General features: G+C 53.2%; 1 protein-coding gene across 1 annotated transcript in view; it reads right to left on the minus strand.

The window, feature by feature from the left end:
* Positions 1-5,912: 5,912 nt before the first annotated feature.
* Positions 5,913-27,608, minus strand: part of PLXNA2 (plexin A2) — a 210,212-nt gene continuing 188,516 nt past the window's right edge. The window contains exons 19-32 of the mRNA XM_045982465.1: positions 26,904-27,047; positions 26,390-26,624; positions 23,763-23,905; positions 22,871-23,139; positions 20,865-20,931; positions 20,503-20,649; positions 19,707-19,866; positions 19,235-19,338; positions 15,281-15,380; positions 14,094-14,284; positions 12,563-12,732; positions 9,813-10,025; positions 8,920-9,070; positions 5,913-7,739 (exon numbers count right to left, since the gene is read on the minus strand). Of these exons, the coding sequence (XP_045838421.1) occupies positions 7,644-7,739; positions 8,920-9,070; positions 9,813-10,025; positions 12,563-12,732; positions 14,094-14,284; positions 15,281-15,380; positions 19,235-19,338; positions 19,707-19,866; positions 20,503-20,649; positions 20,865-20,931; positions 22,871-23,139; positions 23,763-23,905; positions 26,390-26,624; positions 26,904-27,047 (2,190 nt within the window). The 3' untranslated portion in view covers positions 5,913-7,643. The remainder of the gene's footprint in view (positions 7,740-8,919; positions 9,071-9,812; positions 10,026-12,562; positions 12,733-14,093; positions 14,285-15,280; positions 15,381-19,234; positions 19,339-19,706; positions 19,867-20,502; positions 20,650-20,864; positions 20,932-22,870; positions 23,140-23,762; positions 23,906-26,389; positions 26,625-26,903; positions 27,048-27,608) is intronic.

Below are 27,608 nucleotides of genomic sequence, written 5' to 3' on the forward strand. Positions count from 1 at the left end.
AGTAGGAATGATATGTAATTCCCCACTAAGAAAAGGGCGGAGTCTTTCTCTCTTAGAATAATGATTTGCTATTGACGTGGGATTGTAAATTCTGAGAAAGTTGCAACGTTAACATTTAGCTTTCTTTCCCCCTTTATATGCCCAACAGTGCCTAATCTAGTGTCCAGCTCACCTCAAGTGATGAATCAATGAGGACGGTGTTGAACAAATATGAATGTTAGCGGAGGCCGATGGGAGTGCTCCCACAGCACCTGCTTGTTAAAAGGAGGGCCCATTTGCAAGGAAGACCTCCAGGTCTTAAATGGCCTAGAGCTAATGAGAGGCACCTTATTGCAGAGGGGGTCAGGGAAAGAGCGGTGGGAACTCTGCCATAGCTGTGCGGCCTTCAGGAAATCACTTAACCTCTCTGAGCCTCAGACTATAAAAATGGACCATGGCTTTCATATGAGAGGATGTTCTTTCTAGAGCCTGGAATACTGTAGGTGGTCCACAAAATTTAGGCGCTCAATCGTTCATTCTTCAGAACGTTCTTATTGGCCTCTGCGGCGGGGCAGGACTCACTGTGCCCTGTCCTGGGACTACAACAGTGAACCCTACACGTAGGGGGTGTGGTGGATTCCCTCTTCCCCTGTCATTCCTTCCCTGCAGCAGGTATTTAATAATAGGCCTGCTTTGGGGCACCTGGGTGGCCCAGTCCCTTAAGCGTTGGGCTCTTGACTTTGGCTCATGGGTCGTGGGATCCAGTCCCAGAGCTATGTCCGGCTCTGCTCAGCGCGGAGTCCGCTTGAGATTTCCCTCTCCCCCTCCCCCTGCTCACACACACTCTGTCTCTCAAAATGAATCGATCTTAAAAATAAAAATTAAAAAAATAATAAAATAATCTCAAGTCCAAGTTGTTGAGGGACGAGCGGGGAGTGGAAAGACCGGGGAGCCCACACCGAGAAATGGCCTCCTCCTCCGTGCAGTTGGCCCTGCGCGGGGCCCCAGGCCAGCCAATGGCCGGGATCCCAGCAAGCGCTGCCGAGCCTGGTCTCCTGGGACCGCCCCTGCCCCACACGGTGACCAGGCCCCCGGGTTCAGCAGGGTCATCTCTCCCTGCGGTGGAACGCACCGGGGCCGCGCTCTGGACCGGAGTTTTAAAGAGGAGCCGGCACGGTTGATGTTGGTCCACGCTCGCGGCCGGACCCTCGGCGCGGTGGGAAACGGCGCGCTCATGATACGCCCGCCTCAGCGCTCTGCTCTTCGCCTGGCTCTTCAGGGTGTTGTGTTTGCATTTTCCTCACCCTCAGGACCAGCATTTACATCTCTCCAGTCTCTCCGGGAACGGTGCGTGCGTGCGTGCGTGCGTGTGTGCGTGTCCACACGCATGCGCACAGACTTCATAAACGCAGAGCCGCCCAGTAAGCAGCGGCAGATCTTAGCAGGGATGCTCTGTTTGAATCCAGCACAGCACGCACTGTGCTTATGAACGTGCCTTTTATATGGTTTTGTGCTTCGAGTCCCAGGCCCCATCTGTCCATGTGTTGTCGGTTCCCGCAAGACTGGGCTGGCCTTGGCAGCAGGGGCGTGTCTCCCGCGTCAGACGGCAGGCGCCCTGAAGGCAGGGACTGTCTCCCCCCGCAGACTGGAGGCCCTCGAAGGGCAAAGCTGCATCTCGTCCTTCAGGAGCCTCTGCTTTTGACGTGGGTGCCAAGCTGGGGCCCCAGAGAACAGCTCTGACCTGGTGATCAGGAAGGGAGCCTTCAGAGGTCTCCTGGTGCGCAGTTTCCCGAGATGTCAGACTGACAGATTATCTAGCTGACCTCGTCGACTCCTTTTATCTGCCAAGAGTGGAAGTCACCCACACACTTGAGGATACAAGAAGGAAAAAGAGAAAAATGAGAGGACAGAAGAGGAAAGGAGGCGTGGCATCCTCAGGTCCAAGGATCAACTCAAATCAACTCGCTACCTTCCTGGCTCTTTGCCGGGACTCCACCCGCCCAACCGATTCCCCCGTCAGAGCCCCAAGCTGGTTCTAATAGGACACAGTATCTGGCATCATTCCCCAATCCCCCCTTCATCCCTTAGCTGAAAGTCAAAGGAAAACAACAAAAATACTCTACTCATGGTGTCGCCAAGACATGCCTTTTTTCAGAATCCTTGTGCTTTTCACCAACCTTAAAGCTTGATGAGAGCAAGGACCATGCGTTCCTCATTTATTATTCCTGCCCCTTCCCCCAGCCTTGCCAGGGCGCCATGCCCTGATGGTAGATGCTTAATACACGTTTTGTGTAAAGGAATGAATGTGATTTTCAGGAAGGACCAGGGATGGATCTCCTCATTCTCCTGAGACCTCATCTTCCCTGGCAAAAGGGTCTTAACCCAAAGTCTCTGCACTGTCTCTTGTTGGGGAAAAGCTGTATTCTGGGGTCTTGGGGCTAGGGGGCAGTGTTCACCCATTGGTACAAGCTGGAGCAGAGTGCAAGCGTGTGTGTGTGTGTGTGTGTGTGTGTGTGTGTGTGTGTGTGTGTGTGTGTTGATGATGATGACTGGACATTAAGAAGCTCCGGCTATAGAGAGACTTCTAGAAGTCCCTTAAAACCACTTAGCTCTTTCCTAAGTAGCCTGCTTCTCAAATATGCCCATGAAATGTTATTCTGCATATATGCCGCTGAACAACCAGGCTTATCTGAAGATATTTTTTTTTTATCCAGTAAACTTTATTTATATATAACAACAGTACAAATTGTGTCCTTGGCTTGCAAAATAGGAGTGTTTCATATTTACAATAGGTACACAATAATATATTAGAATAACCAAAAAACCCCCATTTTATTGTAACATTTTAAATACTTAATTTTCTTACAGTTTTTATTCCACAACACCTGTAAAAACAACAAAACCAGACAACTATCATTGTATTTTCTTAAAAATATATATAATACAGATTCCAGTGTGTCAGGAAGAGTGGGTTTGGGTGGGAGAAGTTGGGGGGAGATGCAGGTGGGCTCAGGTCCCTAGTTTCATGTATAAAGAGCTTGTCCCTTGTTCCCCAACACACTTGCTAATGCGGGACCATATTCTATCATGCCCTCCCCCTGTAATGTCAACATGGAGGGCAAATAAAGCCAAAGTCAAGGCCTTGAATGAAATCCAAAGGTGCTTCCCATCTTCCTTGAGGCTAGACAGGAAAAGCAGGTTGCACAGAAGAAAGGATTAGAGCCCAGTCTGAGGTGGAGCCCTGCTACAGTGAGGAGAACGAGATGGGGCTGTCCACAAGAAGTCAAGAATCTGTTTGATAAGCAGGGGTCTTGATCAATCAGCTCCCAGGACAGCCCCTGATACCAAGATTGAAACTTACCTTTTATTCATGGTGTCACTGAGCCCTGGGTGCTAAAACTGCCCTCTTTGGGAAAACCAGGAGAAAGGCAAGAGATGGGGAAGAGAGACTTTGGAGTTATGAAGAGGATGCCGCCATTTTCTCCAAGCCTGTTCCTGAGACAAGGCATTGAAGGTTCTGAACTCGATCTCCCAAGTCTCCCTGTGGGATCTGCTTCCACAGCCCTATAACTACGAGGCTGTTTTGCATTTTCTCATCACCCCCTAGCCCCTGCCCCAAGAGTCTCAAGTTTTTTGTGGCCAGGCCTCAGGAGCCTCAGAAGCAACAGTGTGGCTGGGAAAAAATGGCCTCCCCGAGGGCAGCTGCCGGCCCAGCATTTAACTGCTACAGGTTAACGGGGGCCTGTGTGGCAACTGGGATGCGCCTGGAGATTTAGCCGCCAGAGGCTTTCACACATTCTCTATTTGTTCTGTCCAGATCGTTTTTAGTCCAGCACATCTAACCATTGCTTCTGCTTCGTGCTCAGTGGAGCCAGAGGCCTCGAATGCTATTTCTTGTCCTCCTTTGGTGGAAATGAAGGAAGGTCAGGAGCTCAAGCAGCAGGGGACAGGCCACCAGAAGAGACAGCGGCCGTGGAAGTGAGAGAGGCTCTCACTGCAGAAGGAATGTCCCCAGAATAAGGTAAGGCAGCTGGGTTGGTTGGCTTTCTTCCTTCTTCTGGCCCCCTTTCTGCAAAATTCCTGCCCTCTGCAGGTGGTGGGGAGAACTGTGCCAACTAAGTTGGTGGCAAGGACCAGTAGCCACCTGGAGAATTTGCTAGAAGAAGGTTCTTGTTCTCATTGATTGCTGCTTTTCAGCACCCATAGCAGTCCCTAGCAGACAGCAGCAGCATGTGAAGGCTCCCCAATGGAGGAATGGAGGAACCAGTCCCGCCCTTGAGCAGGACTCACAGCTGATCCACCCTTTGCATGACTGAATTCCGCAAGAAAGGGAGCTTTCTGCAGTGGTGGGTCAGAAGTGATTCGAGAGATGCGCTGTGGGGCAGGGAGGAGGGCGTGCCCAGAAATACCTGACTCCCCGACCCCATGCTGAGAGCAGGGGTGGCAGCAGGCCAGCTGGAGGGACCTGTTCCACCAAGACAGATGTCTTATCCATCTTTGTCTTGTCCCTTAGCGCCTTCTGTCTTGCCAAGCATATTTCTGGGGTCCTTTTCCAGCAAACTGTCTCTTGCACAGATTAATGAAACAAATGAAGCTGGACTGATTTTTGAGAGAAACTTCCCTTCCTGTCTCCCTCCAAGATGGAAGGGCTTCATGGGGGGTAGGGGCTATGCCTTTTTCCTTACATGAGGTCAAGATATCTTCAAATTGGATAATAGTGAGGAGAGAGGTCAAGTGATTCCCCGTTCTCCTCATTCTACTCGCATGAACTCCATTGGTCCTTGATGACCCAAAGCCAAGATTTGGTGGAGGAGGGACAGATGGGAAGCTAGAAAGGGGGCAAGACTCGATAATCTTTCACCTTCATGGCCTGGCTTGAGTTGCACCGAATTCTCCTTTCTCTGAATTCCTTCCTCAGAGATCCCCGGGCCACCTCCTTTGCCATCCTGAGAAATGCACCCAGGCCACTTATGTCAGCTCTGGGTCCTTCCCTTCCACTCTCCAGCTGGCCATCCCCCCATCATTCTCTACACTCTCGAGAAGCCTTCAAGGAAGCAGCCCCAGGGCAGTGAAAGGTCACCCGAAGTAGCTCCTGGGAGACGCTCAGGTAGATGTGTGGAGGCAAGGCTTGGTGAGATGCTGTGGAAACGTCGAACTTCCTTTCACTTCTTGGTGGAGCAAAACCCTGGACGCTGTTCTGAGCAGCCGTGTGATCAGAAAACCTTTGTTCGGAGCTCAGAAGTCATGTGTGGGTGGGCGGGGATTTTCTGTGGCCCTGAGCGACCCCCGCTTACAGGCGTCTTGCCTGTATCTTCTCTCCTTTCATCGCCATTAATCACAGGCTCCGAGCTGATAAGCTTTGGGTGCTATGAAGAGCAAACACTTTGGCTTAGTGCAGAAGGCCAGTCATTAGTATTTCTTTCAGGCTATTAATAGGGCCCAGAGAAACTTTAGCAGAAGTGGATTATCAGAAGAAAGTGGCCTTGGCATGGCTGGCCGTGAGTTATAATGAAAAGAGCGAGTTTCCTGAGGATTTTTGCTGAATGCTTTTCTCTTTCCCTTCGACAGCTGCATTCAGGCGAGGAACTGAAGCTGAGGAGACCAGGCGATGTCTGCTGTGTGGTTAGTGCAGCGATGCAGAGCCGCACGCCAGGGATGGAAGCCAGCCCTCAGAGCTCCCCCTCCCAGAGTCCTTTCCGGGGAATCCACTGTGGTCAGCAGAGCCTTTGGAGATTGAATTGTTTGGAGGTAAATCAGGGCACGGAGAAGCTGGGACCCAGAGTTAATTACAGAGGAAATGACCCTGGTCTGGTCTCTCTGGGGCTGGCGGTCCAGTTTCCCAACACTGCAGCCCCCCGAAAAGTGGAAGGTGGGAAGGGGAGGATGGTCCTCTCCTGCCTGTCCCCTTCCCACCCCTTTACCTTTCCCTGGCCTTTCTTCTCCCTCCCTCTGATGCTGCTTACAGAGAAGCTGGAGCTGCCTGCTTGGATCCTTGCCAGTGTGGAAGGCCTGCAAACTCTGAAGGCTGTCCCGGTCGCCAAAGTCTTGCTGCCAACAGAGCCACCTTCCCCTGGATGACTCCCACGGCTTTCATGGGACCTCTGGGCCAAGGTGTGAAGCTTTGGTCTCTTTGTTTAGAAACTACACTCAGAAGGGTTGGCCATCCATGGTTTTAGGTGTCAGCAGAAGAGAGAGAAAAAGAAAGAAGCCCGGTAAGAAGCCACCCACTTGTCCTTCAAACTCACAAGGACGTGGGAGGCAGAAAGGGAGGCAGGAGACAGTCACGTGGGGATGCTACAGTCATTTCTACTGAGCCAAGGGCTCATATGATCGACCAGGAGCTTCCTTCCACACATGAGTGGAGGGTTGTCTCCCCTCTGCAGGCACAAGAGAAGGACAGAAAGAAAGCATCACAATACAGGCGGCCACTTCTTTAACTGATGCTCTTCAAGTATTGCTTGCTGTAAACAGTGTTTGGTTTTTGCTTTCTCTTTAATTGCAAGAAACCCCCGGCAGACTGGAGTGGAACTTAAAACCAAACACTCATGTCCCCAAATCAGCTCCCAGATGGGATCTCCTGGAGGCCGGGGCCACACACACCAGACTCCTCCCCCAGGGGCCTGGTTGATGACAGGGACTGATGTAAGGCAAAGCTGCCCAGTGTCCTCAGGGAGGCCAGGCGTCTGGTCTGGGAGAGGCCCACCTCTCCCCCACTTCTGATAGTAACTTTATGGGAACCAAAGGGAAAAGTACCAAAGGTCAGCTCTTCATTTCTTGAGGTTTGAGATTAAATAAAAGAAAAAAAAAAAAAAAACAAAAACCAGTAGCAGAAAGCATTGGTACCCTACAGACATAGATCTCCTCTCCAGAGATGAGAATATACAGGTGTGTGGTCCATAAAGCTCCTTTCCGGGGCAGCCAGGCTGAGACCCTCTGCGGCCCCACGGTAAGTGCTAAGTTCAGTACTTGCCACGGTCCTAGGGCCGCTGGGATGATTCCAGGTTGTCTGGGCCTCTATTTTTGCGAAGTGTTTGGTGTGAACTTGTGCTCATTCTTCTCCTCCTTCTCATGTTCTTGTCATTTCAAGGGAAAGCAAATGATCACTTCCCTTCCAATTCCTCCCAGCTTCTCTTTGCAGGCTTTTCTGGCATTTGGAAATAGGAGTCATTTGAGGAAGGGGGGAGGGCGGGGAGAAGGAATGGGGACGGACATCAGATTGAAACAGAAGTGGGACGGGATGAACAGGGAGGCTTTTTGTTTTGTTTTATTTCTGTTTTTTTTTCCTTTTTCTTAAAAAAAATTAAATAAAGTTCTCATTATTTCCCCAATATACATCAAATGAGTTTTCATGCAAAGCAGCAGTCACAGAGGCAGAACTGTTCCCCAGTTCATGCCTCTCAGCTTGAAGAACCACCTTCTCTGTGCCCCCTGCCTCTCTCCGTGGTTCCTGTGGGTGGACGATACCCGCGGTCTCTCCTGGCAGGGGCCGCGGGGACGGGCCGTGGCTGGTGTGGGGGGGGAGGGGCCCTCCCCTCTCCCCGGGATGGGGTCTCAGGGGACAGCAAGCTCTGGGGTCTGCTCCCCTTCACTTGTCCTTCCTTCTGAGATGCCCAGTGTGACAGCTTTCACCGGCCCCTCTTCCTGGGAACGTGCGGCTCCGTCTCTCAGCTGTCGATGGACATAGCACTTATAAGCTGCTCCACCTTGTACGCCAGCCGCTGTCGCCGGGCCTGCTCGTCCTGCTCCAGGGCCCCGATGAGCTGAGGAGCAAAAACAAAGGCGGGGAAGACTTCAGGACTCAGTCTCGGTAGAGGAAGCCATTGGCCGACTCCTTCATCCCTCTCCCTGCCTTGCCATTCTGGTGTTTAATGAACACAACTGGGGATACTCTGAAGGACTGAGTGAATACATGTATGTATGCACGTGCGTGTATATGTGGGCATGTGTGCACATATATGTATGTATCTTTTTTTTTTAAAGATTTTATTTATTTATTTCACAGAGATCACAAGTAGGCAGAGAGGTAGGCAGAGAGAGAGGAGGAAGCAGGCTCCCTGCAGAGCAGAGTCCAATGTGGAGCTCAATCCCAGGACCCTGAGATTAGGGCCTGAGCTGAAGGCAGAGGCTTTAACCCACTGAGCCACCCAAGCACCCCAATATATGTATATATCTTAAAATAACGAGTTTCAAATGATATTTGGCATATTTGACAAAGTGCTATGTAAATATTCGCTATTATCATCATCATTATTATTATTGGTACTAATGCTAAGCTCAAGGACAATGCCAATGCGTGCCTTGGAAATTCTCCGGAGCTGTCCCGTGCGACCTCTGCTCACATTAAGGCCCGCCTGCGTGCCTGAAACATGACTGCCAGCGTCTGCCCCAAGTGCAAGGAAGAGTCTGATTTGTTGTTTGAGAGAGGATGAAATTAGGTGTACAACACTTTGAAAGGAACAACAATTATGTTATTAAAAGTGTTACTGATTGTGTTAACAATGAGTGAAAGACAATGAAATGTGTAAGAAAGCGCAGGGTGAATCGGAGAGGAGAGGCTGCCGCCTAAGGCAATGGGAATGAGTTTTGAGCTCATGTTTTTTTTTTCCTTTTTTTAAAGATTTAATTTATTTATTTGACAGAGAGAGATCACAAGTAGGTAGAGAAGCAGGTAGTCAGAGAGGAGGAAGCAGGCTCCCTGCTGAGCAGAGAGCCTGATGCAGGGCTTCATCCCAGGACCCTGGGATCATGACCTGAGCTGAAGGCAGAGGATTTAACCCACTGAGCCACCCAGGTGCCCCCTGAGCTCATGGGTTTTTGACTCCATGACTACGTCGTCTAAATTAGCCTCTGTTGCTGTTATTGACGGGCTGAGCCCGGTGTTCTGTGTAACTGACCCCCCACAGCGTGTGGCCCTCTGTCCTCTCCCAGGCCCTGCCTTACCTCTTCACTGTACTTGCTGACATAGGAGTAGATCTCATTGAGGGCGCTCAGCATATTGAACTCCACCGCGTGCAGGCGGGACTGCTCAGCCAGGTAGGCATTCATGTCCTGGTCGCTAATGGCGGGGAGTTTGGCGATGTCTGCGTAGTATCTGGCGTAGAGAGGACAGGCTCCTTAGCGGGGACCCAGCACCCACTCACCTGCAGGACTCCGACGTCAGGCCCCTTGAGAGCAACGGATGCCCCCAGTTGCTCCTGCCTCCTTACTTCTCTTCTGATAGGTCTTCCTCTGGTTCCTTGCCTCAAGCTAAGGTTGAGGTCTAGAGACTGGTGCTCAATAGGCCAGAGTCCATCCAGCTGGGAGCTTCCACTGCAGGGGCCCCCGCCCTCCCAGAATGTTTAAAAGCCCAGATGCTGACCAGACTCTGATTGGACTCCTTGTCTTCCAATTCCCAATCTACTACTTGCTGGCTGTGTGACCTTGGGCAGTCTTCCAATTCCCAATCTACTACTTGCTGGCTGTGTGACCTTGGGCAAGTTACTTATCCTCTCTGAACCTCAGTCTCCTCATCAGTAAAATGGGGAGGGTAATATTTATTTTGTAACTCCCTTGGATATTTTAATGATAGATAAACAAATCTTTATCACAGCACTGGTTGCTTAGCAGGTACTCAATAAAAGGTAATCAGAATGATAATGATCTGACCTCCAAGGGCACAAATTTCCCTTCTCCCCCCAGCAGAAGTTTGGATAAGGGGGAAGGATGGGAGCCTGAGATCCAAGGGTACCACAAACATGGCTGTGGGCTGTGAATCCTCAGTCAGTGAGGCCCATGGGATGGGGGATGGTGCAGACCGACGGGGGTGAGGGCCTGTCCTGGGGGGGGCTACTGACCTCTCCACCCAGCTCTTGTAGCTGGGGATGTCCTTGGCATAGAGCAGCTTGTTGGAGGGGGAGTCCTTGCCCAGACGGTGCTCTGATGTGGAGCAGGAGTCCATGAAGGTTTGGGCCACCACGGACAGACAGGCGTCTGTGATGCTGCCCTTGTGAATGTCGAACACAAACTGGGGGTTCTTGATCACGTTCACCCAGAAGCGCAGGGGGAGGCTGCAGGGAAATGCAGAGCAGACCCTGAGGGCCGAACCTCGGCTGCACTCCGGATGGTGTCCACCAACATTCCTCTCCTCCCTCTACCAGTAGTAATTCTCTCCCGGGAGGGCAAGGGAATGAAAGCACAGAGAGCAGCTCTGGCCGGGGCTGTGAATCTAGTCTAAGCTGCTCCTGACCCTGGGGCAAGGGAGGGGGCGCCACTCTACGCTAACTGGGTGCTGACCCTGAGCCTTGACCACCGCGGGGTGGACGTGGCTGGCTTCTGTTCCATCCAGGCAGCTTTTCCCAAAGGCCTCCAGGGCCCCAGGGAAGCCCAAGGACAGAGAACTGCGTGATTTTCTCAGAGCTTCAGACAAAGCCACCAGACTAGAGTCCCTCTGCAGTGCCCGTGGCCATTGTCCTGAAAGACGCAGCCCGCAGCCCGGGGCGCTGCCTGGGAACCCGCACAAAGGGCACCACCTGTGCTCCCCGCCCAGCCTGGCCCCTTGCGCTGCTTCCCAGGGCTGGCCAGGCCCACGGAGGCTGAGCGGTGGGCCCCCCCTGGGGACAGCTCTTTCAGGGCTCTCCCCAGGGCTCTCTCCTCTCTGGGCAGGGGCAGGGGGAGGAGAGGAAGCCATTGTTGGCCTGCTGGGAATGAACTCACTGCAGCTCTAAGTTTTTCCCACCCCAAGAGGAACTGATCAGTCATTAGGAGTGTTCCTTCTTGCAACTTGGGAATTTATAACCAGAGCAGAATGGGTTTTCTCTGCTTCTGAGGCCTTAAGGAGGCTCAGCCCATTTACTCCCCTTCAAAATCACGACAGCTGCTGTTTCTGTGCGTTTTCCAACTTGGCCTTCTCCTCCAGCTGCCTTCAGGGCCCTAACTCCTGGGCTTCTCTGTGGAATGGTCTTTGTTCCCTGGCTTGTCCTTCTGGCCTGAGATGACATTCCAGAAATTCAGCCGGCCCCTCATCTCCCCTTCTTCATCTCCTCTTGACCCTTAAGCGCCCCAAATGTTCCCAAATGTCTCCATCATGCCGAGTCTTGCGAAGATCCACTTTGCCCATTCCAAGTCCTTCCAGGATGATCTCTGCTTATCTTTCAAAGGAAAACAGGATGGCACTTTTCTGCAGCTGGGGAGGAGCTGCCTGGGCTGAGAAGTGACTCATCTCTTCCACCCTCCCATTCTCTGGCAGCCTCAGGGAGCTTCTAATATTCTTTCCTTGGACATTAGCTACTTGAGGTCTGGATAAGGGGACCCCTCCTGCCATAACCGCAGGGTAGGAGATTTCTATGAGCTGGGCCTATCTGGCAACAGAAGGCAGCGAGATGGGGATGATCCAGAACTTTCTCTTCATCTCCCTGAGACTGCACACTTCCAGTGCCAGGCTGGGGAGCCTTCCAAAGCCAAGGAGACAGCCATGGCCCTGCCGCTGGGAATGCAGACGAAAGGCCCGCCCCGGTGAAGCGGGCCGTGGGCTCCTCACCCGCGACCACCAGAGTCTCCCCATTTCACTCCCCCATGATCAAAGTTGCAGACTCCAGAGGGCCAGCAACCACAGCATCTTGAAGAAGAAAGGATTATATGGGTTTGGGTCTTTCCAAAGTGTTTTGCTGGTTGCTAGGATTTTTGATTCCCAAATAACAGCCGCAGCCCATCTGTGTCGGCTCTGTTTTCTGAGGAGATCGCTGACTCCAGACAGCTGTGTGGGCTGCTTGCCCAACCCAAATGCCCAGACCTCCTCTCGCCCTTCTCCGGGCTCTTTCCTGGAGGAAAGTTTTTGACTCCGGCTCTCAGCCAGGCCCTGTCTGACCCTAAAGCCAGTCCTCAGCTCAGTCTGTGGTCTAGATCTCAAACCCAGGAGAGAAAAGGCATCTGTTAGGGGCCTGTGGAAGCCCCTTCTCCCACTGTTGTGTGTGGCTGCGGGGTTTACCTTAGGGAGAATAGGCAGTCAGGCCTACAGGACACATCCTGCCTGCTGCTTCCCAAGGCACCGGGGGTCATCACTTGGCCTTCAGGGGTCAAGTTTGCCATGACATCCCCCTGGTTGGTGGGCTCGAGTCAGTAGCAAGGGCAAGCTGTCTCCCCAGGGGTCTACGTTCACGTCAGGGTTTTCCCGTCTCAGGATGAGGTGCCTTGGGCTCTGCCCCACCCAGAATGCCTGACGCTGCCTGGCTTCGTAGCTCGGTCACTAGGTCTCCAGTATGGCCCTTCAGGTTCCTCCAGCAACACTTCCTGAGAACCAGAGGGCTCAGAGTCAGGGAGGAAGTGCTGTCTGGGAAAGGTTCTCAGCCTGAAAGGGCAGAGCTCAAGCCCATGTCCCGGTGCCAGGCCCTCGGCCAGGGTAGGGTGGCCCCCCTTGGTGCCTGCGGCCCAGGGCCCACGTGGGCTCTGCAGAGCACATGTCTGCTGTTTGTTCTGGGAACCTCGGGTTACCCAGCTGCCGCGGAGCACAGCTCCCCCATCCCCCTGGTCCCTGCTGGCCCCACCTCCCCCAGCCTGTAGCCTCTCCAGGCTGTAGCCACCACCCCCAGCCCGCTCCCCGAGGGCTTACCAGTTGCTTTTCCAGGTGTGCCGCACGTCCGTGTCGTGGATGCCGTGTCTGTCCGCCTGCTCATCCAGGAAGTCAAACATGTACTTGATGGCCAAGGGCAGAGCGCTGCCTCGGTGCACTGTGCTGAACAAGGTCTCAAACAAGTCGTCCACGAACTTCTGCAGGGTGCCCTGGGGGAGGGGCGGGGGGGCGAGAGTGAAGGGGAGGGCGGGGGAAAGTGGGGGTGCAGGCAGCAGACGGGCAGAGCAGATGGTGCTTTGGACCAATTCTGCCTTGGAAATTCGTCTGCGGCGCCAGGCTGTGCAGACAGCATGGTGGGGGTGGGGAGGGGGCCGCTGGGGTGTCGGGGAGGTGGGAGGGACTGAAGAGGCTGCAGATTCCTGGGAAGAATCTCTCCTCCAACCCGCAGCCACATGCCCCATCTATGCCTGTGTCCGTGCCAGGCGGGAATGTGCTTGGGGTGTCTCCGTAGACAGTGAGGGCTCTGAGCCCCAGCTGCCCACAGGGACTGGTGGGCGCGTGCTGAGAAAGGAGGGTGTCTGAAGACCGAGCTGGAGACCACGAGCCTCCTGGCAGGGCTGCAGAGGGTCTTACTGAAAAGTGCAAAGAGGTTTGCCATATGCGTGGCCTCGGTGCTGCAGGTGAAGGGTCCAAAGCCAAGAATACCCAGGCTCAGACCCGACCCACAGGGCTCTGGAGGGTCTCTGGGCAGTGACAAAGGTGGGCCGTCCCCCAGTTTACAGGTTCAAGGGACACCTCTGAAGGTCAGGAAAATGTCCAGTGTTTCCTCGTGGCTCTATTGGTCTCTTATTAGCATAGTAGGAAAAGCGAAATTTGAGACATACGGTCTGAGGGTGTATTTCTATGTCCCTTTGGGGAGCAAGTCAGAGCTGTAACTTGGATGCCACTGTGGGAGAATTTCAGCAGCATTTTTGTGCGGTCAGTAAGGGAGAGTATTTGAAATCTGACCTGTGCTGGCAAATACGGGCCATAGAATTGCCATACTTACAGGCAGATGTGTTCTTTGCCTGGAAAGCTGGAAGACAGCTTTAGATCCTAGCTTCTAGCACTGTGGCTACCTCCCCTCCATCAGCATTTGGGGGCCAATGGGATGGCAGGGAAGGGGGAGCCTTCTCTCTGATTACTGGCAGGAACTGGCCTTCGTGTTGTCCCTCCCACTGTGGCCAGAAAGTGGGTGGAAAAGGCAGTGTTGGTGGGCGCTGGTCTATCTGTCCAGCTAACACCAATAAGTAAACCCCAACATTTTCCTCAAAGGTGCAGGAACCCAGAGATGAGAGCAGCTAGGGGCAATGATATTATTGCCAACAGTAATAATGATATTTTGCCAATGGGTAGAGAACAACAGTGGCCTGAACCTCTGGAAAGCCTGCTCTGGGACCTGGACCTGCTTGAATGGGTCCCCTTAAAGGACAGATTCCATGACACCCTTATGCTGGTTGTTGGGGTGGAGGGTAGGCAGGACGTACCCCTCTGAGGTGCCCTCCCCGGTCTGGGCAGAGCAGGAGTTTACCTTGGTGGCCAGTAGCCGGGTCAAGTAGATCTCAGACACCATCTTGCTGCCCCGGTCACCCTCCTTCTGGTCCCCATGGTCATGGTTCTTCACCAGATGCCACACCTTAACCCCGCTCTCTAGGTCTGGGGTGATCATGGGGGCTCGAGACCGCAGGCTGTCAGGACTGCCTGTGTACCTGAAGGAGGAGTCTGAGGAGAAGAGGGCCATGGAGGCTCATAAGACACTGATTTCACCATCCTTGCTTGTAGAATCCTTCTAGAATCTTTGCCCACCCACTGCACTCACTCAGAATAAACCAGTTTCCATTGGAAGGAGACCTTGGGACCTCGTATCTGGTGGGTTATTTGGGGATCCTTGGTTGGCATGAGGACAGAGGAGCCTAAAGCCTTTTTCTTTAAAAAGAAGATTTAGAAATTCTGTGAGCTGCAAAGAGCCTTCAGGATTTGTGAACCACCCCCCATCCCCTGAGGCTTCCACAGCAAGGAATAATCAATAGGGAGAAAGTCAGCCGAATACTTTCATAGGGGCTTTGATGAAAAATCTGGGTGCCAAGAAGCTGTGAGCTGTAATGGCCTCTCTTGGGAGTCAGTGGTTCCTTTTTACTTGGGGGCTAGGAGATGGACTTTCCTAAGCCGTTTTTGGAATGTCTGGGCGCAGTCCTGAGGTGTCCTTTAGCTGGACAGCCCAAAAACTTTACTGCATACACAGAAGCAGAAGAAATGGAGCAAGAGAGAGTGAAGCATCATCCTTATTACCTGGCGGGCACTGGGGGTCCCAGCAGCCTAAGGGATGGGTAGGCTAGGATGCCCCATCTCCTGCCCCAGTTGGGACACTTCTGAGAGTAAAGGGGGACCGTTAATAACTCATCCAGAATGACAGGTACAAATGGGGACTGGCAAGTAGGAACCCTCATCCACGTGCCTTCCTGATTCTGGGCCCCTTGCACTTCTTCACCAGGTCGTGGCTGCCCAAGGAAGGGCGCACGGTGCACCCCCCTGCAGCTCTGGGGTCACAGCCACACTGGCAGTGACTGCACTTGGGAGGAGGGAAGCAGATGCACAAATGTCCTTGACTGGTAGAGGGCAGCTGCAAGGGCCGCCTGCTGTTGTGAGGGATGGCCAGGGGCCCCAGGTAGGCCATGGAAGCTGCCCCTGAGCTGCCCAGGCTGCCTTCCTGGTCCTCACCGTATCTGCTGATCGATGTCCGGGAGATGCTGGCAGAGGCCGGGATGTTGTAGGACGAGGTCTGTTTGGGGACCAGGGCTACCACCGATCTGTCTGACACCTGAGAGGGTACGAAAGGTACCGTGTGGGTGAACCAGGAAACTGAATCGTCAAGTACTTCCAGAAGCTAATGACATAGATATGGGGGTAGAGCACAAGGAGTTCAGGAATACTAAAAATAATATGGTTGCTGCTCGCCAATATGTCTGATGTGGTAGTTATTGGCCACCTGTACTGATCGCCCACTTGAAATCCAGTCAGTCGTAATGGAGATAACTACAGACTACTAACTATAACATGGACTACTATGCTATAAATGCATAATACACACCGGTTTCCATGAGTTAGCATGGACAGAATAACACAAACTACCTCAACAATAATTTTTCTATTGGTCCCATGTTGAAATAATTACCTTAGAACCCACTAGGTTAGATAAAATATATTGTTAACACTAATTTTGTCAGTTTATTTTTACTTTTTAAACATGGCTAGCCAACAAATTTCAAGTTACCCGTGTGACTTGCATCATCTTTTTACTGGACATCTGGGGCTTGGCTGAGCCTCCCTGCAACCCTGTGGGGTTGTACAATTATTCCGATTTTACAGGTGAGGAAACTGAAGCAGAGAGGGAGTGAAGCACCATCTTCAAAGTCATACAGAGACTACGTGGTACAGCTGATATTTGAAACCAGGCCTGTCCAGACTCCAGAGTACATGTTCTCCCCATTATATCTTAATTTGGGATTTTATTTCAAGTCACACTGGTCTGAAGCCATTTTCCCTTTTGGCACGGATTTCTTTCTGGCCTGGGTCCTATACTGCTCGGGCCACCTTGAGGAGCTTCACCAACAGGGTGGCTGCTCTCAGGGAGCCAGAGGGAAAGATGGCGCGTTCCCCTTCCTTTGTGAGGTGCCCGGGCTCAGCACCCAGCCTGGGGGGAAAGGGCTGATAAATGAGGAGCCATATTGAAGACATTTGGGGCCATTTTGATTTAAGATTACCCTCCATCCAATAAAAATGGAGAATCCCCAGAATTGTGGCGATCCAATTAAACCCCTAATGCAGAGGGAATAAAACAGCTATAATAATGTTATGGGCCATAAAACATTCCTATTAAACCATTTTTTATTTTAACAATTTTTATGAACTTTATAAGTTTGATTTATAGCTGCACCAGTCGTAAAACCATCTTTCTGGGTCTTAAATTGTCAGTCCCTCTCTCCCACCAAAAAAGAATTAAATGTTGGGAAGTCAAACTATAAAGGAACATTAGTGCTAACGAGATTCCCTGATAGCTGGTTTTAGTAGTGGTGTTTAATTTTACCCTCCCTATAAATCTGCGGGAGCCCGGCAAGTTTTTTTAACATCTCTTTGTTAATTAAGATTATGCAGATTTAGTCCTGTAGGGGCTTCCAGGACCTTTGACTTCAAGGAGGGTCACCAGGGGCAGTGCTTGGACTTGGTGGCAGAAAGTTGCAGGACCCTGGGTTCCTGTGGGCGCCTGGAAGGGGTCAAGGCTCCAGCCCTTCCCAGCTGGGCGGTTCTCAGGGGTCTGCACCATCCTCCCAGCTCTGGAACTGAGCGGGGGACCTCTCCACCTCTGTCTTTCAGGAACTCTCCTTGCCACTGACAGCCTAGGAGGAGACTCCCAGGAAGAACAGATTACATTCTGCATGTATGGTTTGCTGGCAACTGGAGGATTCACAAGGTGACTCGAATGACCACAGTTCACTAAGTGTCTCTCGTCTTCAGTCCTAGCCTTCCTTTCTCTTGACTGACAGGCGGTGCAAATATTCACTGTCCGGGCTTCCAGCTGGGTCAGACCTGGGCTCTGCCTCTTACTACATGACCTCAGGGAAGTCCGTTAACCCCTCTGCGTCTCTGTCTTCTCATTTGTCGCTGGAGATAATAATGGCATCTAGGTTTGTCGTGAGGCTCAAAGGAGTCGGAACACAGGAAGGCTGACAGCAGCGCCTGGCCCCCAGTGGGCACTCGGGAAGTGCTGGTACAAGTGTTACTACGAGCATCATTGGCATCGTCACTGTCCCCCAAAGGGAAGCACAATCCCTGTTGTTCCTTGTCACTCAGGGCTGGCATGTGGGAAGTTCCTTGCACTCGGGAAAGCTCAGTAAATATTTGAGGAATGAATGAATATATGAATGAGAAATGACATTGGGGAATTGAAAGTGCTTTGTATGAGGAGCACTGTAAGAACAGAGCATTCCGTTCTGATTGGGAGCCTTAGGATGGACAGCCCAGTAACAAGCGTTAGGGCATCACAGACAGAAAAGAAAGGCCTCCCTCCTGCCCTTGAGAAACTTCTGATTCAAAGGCACAAGGTTAGTCTCTTTTGCGTTTGCTTCTTCTGCTCAGACTGGTTCATTCCAAATAGTCTCCAGGATGCCCTAAGGCCCTGTTAGGGGGGTGGGGTGGAATGGACAGGAAGGGGCTCTAATACCCTGGGGACAGTCTCCATCCCAGGGACCCCACCTGCTATTTCTAATTCTTCCCACCACCTTTGCAAGCCAGATGTCATCTTGCAAATGAAGAGCCCAAGGTTGCAAGAGGTTAAAGTCATCCCACTGTTGAGTGGAGAAACGGGGGTTGAAATACAGGTTGCAAAGCCTTGAACCCGTCTCAGACACCACACTCCATCCACCTGGGGCTAGGTGCAGTCAGGGTTATGGCCAGCGAGGGGGATGAAGCCTGGACAGGGGTGTTTCTGGGGCTGCCCCAGTGGCCCCCAACAGCTTCCTCTGTGCCTCGGAACCTCCCAGCCAGCCTCTACGGCCTTCAGGACCCCCGGTGGCCTGGTCCGTGGCAACTCGGTGCTCGCCAGTCCGGCCCGCCAGTCCCTCTGTCCCCACCCCTCGTGAGGCACCATGGAGGATGGTGTTACTACTCAGGCAATCCCGTAGGGTCTTGCAGCCTGAGGCGCTTCTTCTGGTTGCTTTAATTTCCCTCGGTGTCTCTCATTTCCTGCTTCTATTTTAGTATTTTTCCCCGAATCCCAACCAGCCTACCTGTGCTTAATCTTACAGAGAGCCCCAGCCATGAGTAGTCACCATGGGAGGAAAAGGGAGATGGGAATAGATCCCTTCTGGATTTTTTGTTCTTTTGCTGGAATTTTTTTTTTTTTTAACTATTAATTCATTCAGTGCATCTGCCAATGTGCTGAGCACTTTGTCTCCTGTACTGAATCTATTCCACATGACTTCATGGGACGGGGATCACTTGAGAAGGGAGAGAACTTGAGTAATTTCCCCAAAGACATCATCTAGTATGTGGCACAATGCAAGAGCTCAAAACAAGTCTATTTCGTCCCTGGGTGCTATGGCAGGTGAGTAGCAGAACCTGCATCAGTAAGATGCTGAGAACAACCCTATGGCTGGTGTCCTTATGGAGGACCTCACAAGTTGCAATTTTTCTGCAGACCTGGAGGTACACAGGAGAGAAACGCCTTGCCCTTCCCAGACCAGTTAAGTTAGTTTCTCAGGGTGGAGTCTGGGCACTCGTGAGTTTTGTTTTGTTTTATTTTTTAAGATTTTATTTGTTTATTTGACAGAGAGAGCACAAGTAGGCAGAGCAGTAGGCAGAGGGAGAGGAGAGGGAGAAGCAGGCTCCCCACTGAGCACAGAGCTTGATGCAGGCCTCGATCCCAGAACCCTGGGATCATGACCTGAGCCAAAGACAGATGCTTAACCGGCTGAACCACCCAGGTGCCCCGTGGGCACTCATGTTTTTAATAAGTTTCCTAGTGAATTAATGGGGAACCATGACTGAGAATCTTCCATTTAGATTCCGAGGGAGGATGAAAGGGGTGATGGCTTCCAAGGGCCTAAGAGCAAACCCTGGAGTTAAGGGAACAGTCTGGGGGGATCAAAGGTTGTGGGGCAAAGCCCCCGCCCTCACCTGATAATGCATCAACGTGTTGAGCCGCTTCCAGTCGCCCTCGATCTTAGTGGTGATGTCCTCGTCTTGCAGCACGACCCGGGCGATCCGGCCTTGACGCCACTCTGGGTGGAGGGGGTGGTGCAGGTAGCAGAGTGAGCAGGCAGGGGCCTAGGAACCCGGGTCACCCAGTCCTGCCTCCTCTAGGGACCTGGCAACTCCAGCTCCAAGCTGGTGCCACCCAGAGTGTTTAGAGACATTATAGGCTCCATGGGGTCAAGACAGCTGGGGCAAAGTGTGGGCAGGCAGTGTCTTGGGAGAAGTACTTCCTGTGGTCCCTCTTCTGGGCAGGACCTAGTCATGGCCCCAGGAGGGTCCTGGGCAGGGTGGAGATTCCCATTTTCTCATCCCATCCCACCCCACTGTCCAAATGCCCTCCTGGAAGCCACTTTTTGACTCTTTGCCTCCGACACTCCAAGGCCGGGCCTCCTACCCAAGTCCATGTCAACAGCTCTCGGCCGCTGGGAGTAGGGCACGTTCTTATAGATGGCATCGAGGATCTTCTCCTTGACCTGTGTGATGGTGTCACAGTTTAACACCTTCACTGGGATCTCTGGACTGTTCTCATTGTCGGGGTTGACGCAGTTCAGGATCTACAAGGATGATAGAACGGGAACAGGATGGGTGTTTAAGGGGCCACTTGAGGGAGAGGGAGCAAGGCCTTGGAATCCTCTTTCCAAGGCTTATCCCTCTTACAGGAGAAATGTCTGTGCCTCAGTTTCTCTTGCCTTCCTGCCATCTGCCAAATGACAACCTGAGTCATGCCTACCCTTCTCAAAGAATTGAGACTCTACTTTGTAGGTCCTGGTTGGCCTGGGGGCGACCGTCATCCTGGGACCAGGCGTCGTAGGGGTTTGGAGATGGTTCCAGGTGTATCAAGGGCTGACCATCCGCTTCCCAAAGCCTCTATATTAGGAACTAGCAAATTCACCTTCTCCCCCATAATGCTAATTTCCCCATACCTAACAGAGGGTGGTCTGCCCCTAGCCTATTGTCTGGGGTAAACTGAGGCAGACAGAGCTCTTTGGGCCCACCGAATGAGATGGGGAGGGGAAGCCCAGGCATGTCTGCCCCACTCCTAGAACACTTTGCATGGCCCTCAGACTCGCCCCCAGGCTGTTTCCCAGACTCTTTGTTGACCACTGGGATTGGCTTTGTGCTCTGATGGCAGAGTACCGAGAGCAGAGGCAGGAGGTCTGCCGTGTCCCCTGAGTTCCCGGCCTCCTCACCAGGGTCTTGTACTCGATCTGCTGCCGGATGAGCTTGTCCTCGCTCAGGGAGTAGCGGGCCTCGCCCGTGATGGCGTCGATGGGGCCCTTCTCCATCTGCTGCTTGATGGCGCAGTACAGCATGAAGAGTGGCTCCCCCGCACATTCCTGTGGGCACAGGCAGGGCGCGGGCTGGGGGCGGGGCAGCCGGCTCCTCCTCTCCCTCTCCTCACCACGCTCCTAGACCTGCCTTGCTCTGGAGCACCTCAGCCAGGCAGGTTGCTATTCCCGAAGGTTCCCCATGCAGCATTCATGGCCGGCCCTGGCACAGCAGCCCCTCGTCTTGCTTGCAACGCTAGGCCCTGGCTCAACCCCACTCTCACCTTCAGGAACTTGTGCAGGAGGAAGGCAAACCAGTTGGTCAGCATCTTCTCAGCCACAGACTCTGTCCTGGGGAGGAAGAAGGGATGTGAGGGGCAGTTCTTTATGGAGGGGTGTCGGAGAGGGGGGTCTGGCTCGTGGCCCAAACAGGGCATCAAAGGGCACAGGGCTGGGAACCAGGACACCAGGGTTGAAAGTGTGACCTTGGGCCAGAGGCTTTTTCTTTCTGGGCTTCAATTCCCTGTGGAAATGGAGTGGTGCTCTGGGTCTGCAGCTGAAGGTGCCAAGTACCCCATTTCCACAGGGCTATCAATTCCTAGTTCTCCCTACTTCCTGCTGGCCTCAGGATGAGAAACAGAGTTTCTCTGTCCCTCTGGGATACCTTGCAGGCCTGAATACTCCACTTTCATAGCCGGGAGGTCCCTGGTACATGCCGCTCTAACCTCTCAGAATCAGACAGCCTGGATTCCAATCCTGACTGCCGCGTACTGGCTGTGGGACCTTGGGCCAGTCATTTCACCCCTCTGGGTTCATTTTCCCCATCTCTTAATCGGGACAATGATAATAGTGTGTACCCCACAGGGCTGTTGTCAGAATTGGATGAGTTAACATATGTAAGGAGCTAAAAATAGCACTGACCCCCAGTAAGCACGATTCCATGTCATTCCTGCTGTCTTGTGGGGTCGTGGATCCCAGCCGCTCAGGTGGAGAGCAGGGGGCACGAGTGTTTAGCAGACAGGGAATCTGCTTCTGCAAACACCAGCACTCCCCAGCCCCCACCCTGGGCTGCAGATCTGGGGACTCGAGAAGGAACAAAGCAGCTATGACAGACCTTCAGTGATGGGGATGCCGAGGGGTGTTTTAACACCCTGCACGTGGCGCAAATTATACCCTCTGGTTTCAGTAAATCCCAGGCATTTGCCAGGGCTGCTCAGCAGTCTGGGCCTGGGGAGAGTGACAATGGCAGAAGAAATTGTAGCTTTGTCCCCGGGCCCCTCCCAGCACCCTCTCCCGGCATTGTGCCTGAGATTAGCTCTAATTTAAATACAACAGTTCTTAATGAGAGTTTCTAATGCTCAGATTGGCAGGATGGGGGCTCAGCACTCAGGAAACAAAGACATTCTTCCTCCCTCCTCACCCCACGTGGGGTCTGGAAGCCTGAGACCTCTTCCTAGGAGCAGGCTAAGTAGGAGGGCGGAGAAATGGAGGAGGTGCCTTCCAACCCCTGGTGTCAGAGGTGCTCCAGAGCTCTGCTGGGCTCCCTGGGGTCTGTCCAGGGAGGGAAGGCTTGGGGAAAGGAGACAAGGTTTCCAGCCCTGTCTCCTGCTCGGAAAACAGCAACTGGGGAGGAGGCATGTGGTTCCTGATGGAGATTCGGGGCCTGGAAACTGGGTGCAGAAGGGAGAGGCTGCACAACTCTCCCGCCGGCGCTGAGCACCAGAACCTTCTGTGATGAAGGAAGGGTTCTCTAACTGCCCTGGCCAGTCTGGTGGTCAGCACGTGGAGGCTGAGCCCTCGGCACGTGGCGAGCACGACACAAGAACTGAACGTTACGTTTTATCTCATTTTTGTTCATAGTCGCCTGTGGCCACCGTGCAGGACAGCGCGGCGCTAGCGGCATGCGGAGGGACAGACAGCGGGAGGCGTGTTGCTGCTGCCGCTGCGTCCGTGAGGACGCTGAAGAAGAGGGCCACGTCACAGGCTTGGGGGCACTGCGCTGGCGGGTGGCGGAGCTGGGCTTCCAGCCGAGTCCCGAGCCTGGGCTCCTCCATGTCGCTTAGCCCCGGCAGACGCGGCCCCCGGGGAGACCAGGCTCGGCGCTGCAGGGCGCACGGACTCAGGCTGTAGTGCGCGGGGTCGCGTCTGGGGGTGCGGAGCCCCTCGTGCTGCTCTAGGGACGCCCCGCGTGCGTGTGCCCGCCCCACCCCCACCAGCTGCCCTCCCCTGTCCTCCCACTCCTCCCCCCCCAACACCCGCCACCCTCCCTGACCCCCGCCGCGGGGCCCACCTCCGGAGCAGCAGCTTGGGGTGGTTCTTGTTCTCCAGGTTCTTCTCGATGAGGTCAGAGAGCAGCTGCTTGAGGACGTCGGTGGCGTACTCCAGGCGGCCCTGCAGGCCCGTCATGATGAGCGACGCCACGTTGCCGCGGTCGCGCATGGAGAAGCTGCGCTGCAGCTCCAGCGTGCGGATGAAGGTGAGCAGGAACACCTTGTTGTTGATGAGCTGCGCGAAGAGCTTCAGGGCCTTCTCCACGTGCTGCTGCCCGTTCCCCTGGACCTGGGGTGGACAGGACGGGCACGCCCTCAGGGGACAGCCTCGGCCTCCCCGACCTGAGAGGGCGGCAGGGCTCTCCAACCGGGACGGGGTAGGAATGGCAGGTCACTGCAGTCTCCGCTCTGCTCGGCGCGCCCACTGGGAGGCCTGGCTCGGGCAGAGCCCTCTGAGGGGGTGAGGGGGTGCGGGCCGTCTGATTCTCCCCGGGATTCAGTAGGAGCTACTCCGTCAGACCCGCCTGGTTTACTCGTCTCCCTTTAATCCTCCCTGTCCTGATTTATTATCTTTAGTAAAACAAACCAACACATGAACAAACAAACCTCACAGAATCACGTCTCTCCGTAAGCCACCTTAAATCCATCTGAGAGTGCGGCAGAATCTTAGCTAATTAATTTAGTCATTAATTAAAAAAGTGACAATGAGTCTTCCCCTGGAATCATCCCAAAGAGCCTGCGTGCCCCCCTTGGCCGAGATCTGCCTGTTGTGGTGAAGCTGTTCCCAGCTGTTTGTCCTCATCATTCCTGACCTTCCTCTGAGCTGCTGGGCCCCAGCTGCATTTCCCGGAATAAGACCCCCAGGCCCCGCGCCTCCCCCTGGAGTGACTCGGGGAGGGTGGCAGGCATTACCTCCAGCTCCCGCAGCACGGGATGGTCCTCGATGCCAGGGAACAGGACTCGCATAGCGTAGGTGCGGTAATCCAGGTAGGGGATGCCCGAGCGGTCCAAGTCACTGGTCAGCTCATTGATGTCAGTCTGGAGCTCAGCAAAGGCTATGAAAGTGCAGGGAGATGAGGAGGCTCAGGAGGGCACCCCGCACAGGGAAGGGGCAAGGCAGGAGAAGACGTTTGTGAAGGAGGGGCGGGGCCTGTGGTGTACAGACAGGAAGGGTTGCAAAAGGACGTTTCCAGAAGGGATGAGCTATCTCCAGGCCTCCTTTCTTAGGTGGGCGTGTGGGCCATTTCTAGGTTATTTCCTCTTCTATGCTGGTGCATCATTTTGACGTGTCTTTCTAGGTATTACAAGTGTAGTTAAAACAAAGGAAAGGGAAGAATACTATGATTTGGGTCATGCATGGGCTGCAGGTCCCAGAAACAGCTGAGAGGCAATAGCCAGGGGGAGGACGCAAAGACAAGAATAGGCAGCTTTGCTCCTGTTTTGTTTGTTTGTTTGTTTGTTTGTTGTTGTTTTTTTTCTTTTCCTCGAAGCAAGAGAATAAACCAAGATGGAAAAACCCTGGGCAATGATGAACATGAAAACCACCATGTGATACCACCTCATACCCATTGGGATGGATATTACAGAAAAATGGAGGAGCTCCTGGGTGGCTCAGTTGATGAGGCATCTGACTCTTGGTTTAGGCTCAGGTCATGATCTCAGGGTCCTGAGACTGAGCCCCGAGTTGGGCTCCGTGCTCAGCGGGGAGCCTGCTGGAGATTCTCTCTCTCCTTCTGCCCCTCCCCCAGTCATGCTCGTGTGCGCTCTCTCTCTCTCAAAATAAATAAATAACGTTTTTCAAAAAAGAAAAATGGAAAACAAGTACTGGCGAGCGTGTGGAAACACGGGAACCTTTGTGCATTGCTGGTGGGAATGTAAATTGGTACAGTTGCTCTGGAAACCAGATTTGGTGGTTCCTTGAAGACAAACACGGAGTCACCATAGGACCCAGCAACTCCACTCCTAGATATCTACCCAAGAGACCCGAAACAAGGACTTAGATATTTGTATACTCATGTTCCTAGCAAGGTTATTCACGCTACTGAAAGGTGGAGACAGCCCAAAGGTCCAAGGACAGATAAATGAATGAACAACAGGTGGTTCATAACTTCAACGGAACGTTACTCAGCCTTTAAAAGGAAGGAGATTCTGCCGCGCGAAGTAAACCAGACACAAAAGAACACATACTGTAGGATTCCATCTACAGGAGGTTCCCAGAGTAGTCAGATCACAGAGACAGAGAGAATGGCGGTAGAATGGCAGCTGCCAGCCCCTGCTGGGGAGGGGAGGTGGGGGTTTTTGTTTAATGATTACAGAGTTTCAGCTGGGGAGGGTGAGAAAGTTCTGGACAGGAACGGTAGGGATGATTGCACAACAGTGTGAATGCACTTCATGCTACTGAACTGGGGGAAGGAAGAGCCCTGGGGTGTAGAGACAGTGAGGGTTAAAAAAGGTAAACTTTATGTTTTGTATATTTTAACATACACACACACATACACATACACGCACACATAGTGTGTGCTAAGGGGACACTAAGAACACCAAACCCAGCCTTGGGGTGCATCCCTCTGGTGGCCGGCCTGGCTCCAGGATGCCCCTCCCCCCTCTCCTTCCCTGCCCTGTACCACCAACAGAAGCCTTTGCCCACCTGTCCCCCGCCCAGCGCTTCCTTTTGTTCCAGCAGAGGCCTTGCTCTGATCCTGACATTTGCAGCAAAAGAATGTTTTGATTCCTTATTGAAATGTTTACTCAGAGAACTGGCTGGGTCCTCAGCCTGAGGGTGCCTGGGATACTTGTCACCTCGAGGCTGTGGTTGCGTGGGAGACAGAAGAAAGCATTCTCTACTCCCACGCGTGTCTGTGGCCAAGGACACCAACAAGTGGCGGCCTTTGGCGCGCTCAGCCTGCGGCACGGGTGGGAAACTAGTCCTAGGGGAGGGGCTGAGGCCAGAGGCAGGTGGGAGCTCCCTGCCCTTCCTGCTGCTGCTTCCACAGGCTCCCAGGGCAGCAACGCAAGACACAGGAGCCAGACTCCCATATGGGGGGTCTATAGGGTCTGAGAGGGCCAAGCCTGGGAGGCTCCGACCGTGGGGAAATGGAGGCCCTGAAAGGGAGAGAAAGGGGACCAGCTTGGGGGTGAGTCAGGGCACAGGAAGGACTAGAACAAGAGGAGCAGGCCTGGGGACTCACTCAGGGCATTCATTTTTTTAGAAGGGTGGGGTGGAGGGAAAGGGAGAGAGAGAGAATCTTAAGCAGGCTCCACGCCCTGTGCAGAGCCCAGCGTGGGGCTCCATCCCACAACCCTGAGATTACGACCTGAGCTGAAATCAAGAGTCAGACACTTAACTGACTGAGCCGCCCAGTCGCCCCCAGGGTCGTTCTTAATAGGACTTCTCTGGCGCTAAAGGCAAAGGGAGTTTCTGGGCAAACAGATGCTTAGGGTGGGAGGCACGGTAAGAGAGAGGCGTTGTCTAGAGAGAGGAGGTAATAAGACTGGTGAAGAGAAATGGGGCCAGGAAGCGAGGCGGTGCCTCCACTTACCTTCCTTACACTCAAGGGCCACGCGGGACTCCAGGTTGTCCATCTGCATCTGGAGCCTCTTGAGAGTGAGGTCGTTTTCCCGAGACTTCCGCTTGTAGGCAATGAGGACGATGATGACGATGATGAGGAGGAGGCTGCCGCCCGCCGCGATGCTGACAATGGCTGGCAGGGTCAGCAAGCTGTCTGAGATGACACTCACCGAGCCAGGAGAGAACACCATCCCGCCCACGTGAACCTGTGCATTGCACACACACAGACGCTGTAGAGCCCTGGCATGCCATCGCATCCTTATGTTTCAGAGAGGGCATGAAAGACCACAACCACACAATACAGACTCTGACATGGAACAACTTCCTGTTTATTACCTGCCTGTCGTTTCTCGTGTCCTCAACTCCTACCCATTCCAACGCAGAACATGGTGACAAGGCGTTATGAAGAAGCCTTACTTTAATGACAGATCACACATGCAAGGTGGGGAGAGGAGGAAGTCAGGAAAGGAAGGGAGTTCACTCACCATGACTTTGTGCTGCCCCGTGAGGTTGGGAGGCTCGCAAAGGAGCTGTGTCTCGGACACGGTGACAGCACACGGGGTCTCCCCGATCAGCACCGTGTAGTTGAGTTTGGCGCCTCCAGAGGCGGGAGGGCAGAGGTTTTTGCCCTGTAGATAACAGTAATCTTAACGGAAATAATTGACACATGCGTGCAGAAGCTAATCGCCTATTACAAAAGAGATTAAAGAGGTGGGGGAAGGGCAGCCATGCAAAAACCAATAGATGGCCCCCGGGAAGTTTTTGGAGAAAACGTCAAACAGCCACAATTTAGAGAGCCAAAGGGAAAATGTGGGGAGGAGAGAAAGAAGGGCAGGAAGAGATGGGTAAGAGACAGGAAGGGGAGACCTCCTCCGATGGACGAGGGCAGGCGGGATATAAATAAAAGTAACAAGGGCGCCTGGGTGGCTCAGTGGGTTAGGCCACTGCCTTCAGCTCAGGTCATGATCTTGGGGTCCTGGGATCGAGCCCTGCATCGGGCTCTCTGCTCAGCAGGGAGCCTGCTTCCCTTCCTCTCTCTCTGTCTGCCTCTCTGCCTACTTGTGATCTCTCTCTCTGTCAAATAAATAAATAAAATCTTTAAAAAAAAAAAAGTAAAAAACCCATGGACAGATCGTACCAAGGAACCATGATCTCTTGAAATGTACATGCGGGTTATGGTGACCAGGGAA

Source organism: Meles meles, chromosome 17 (genome assembly GCF_922984935.1).
Source record: "Meles meles chromosome 17, mMelMel3.1 paternal haplotype, whole genome shotgun sequence".
In the NCBI taxonomy this organism is placed as follows: Eukaryota; Metazoa; Chordata; class Mammalia; order Carnivora; family Mustelidae; genus Meles; species Meles meles.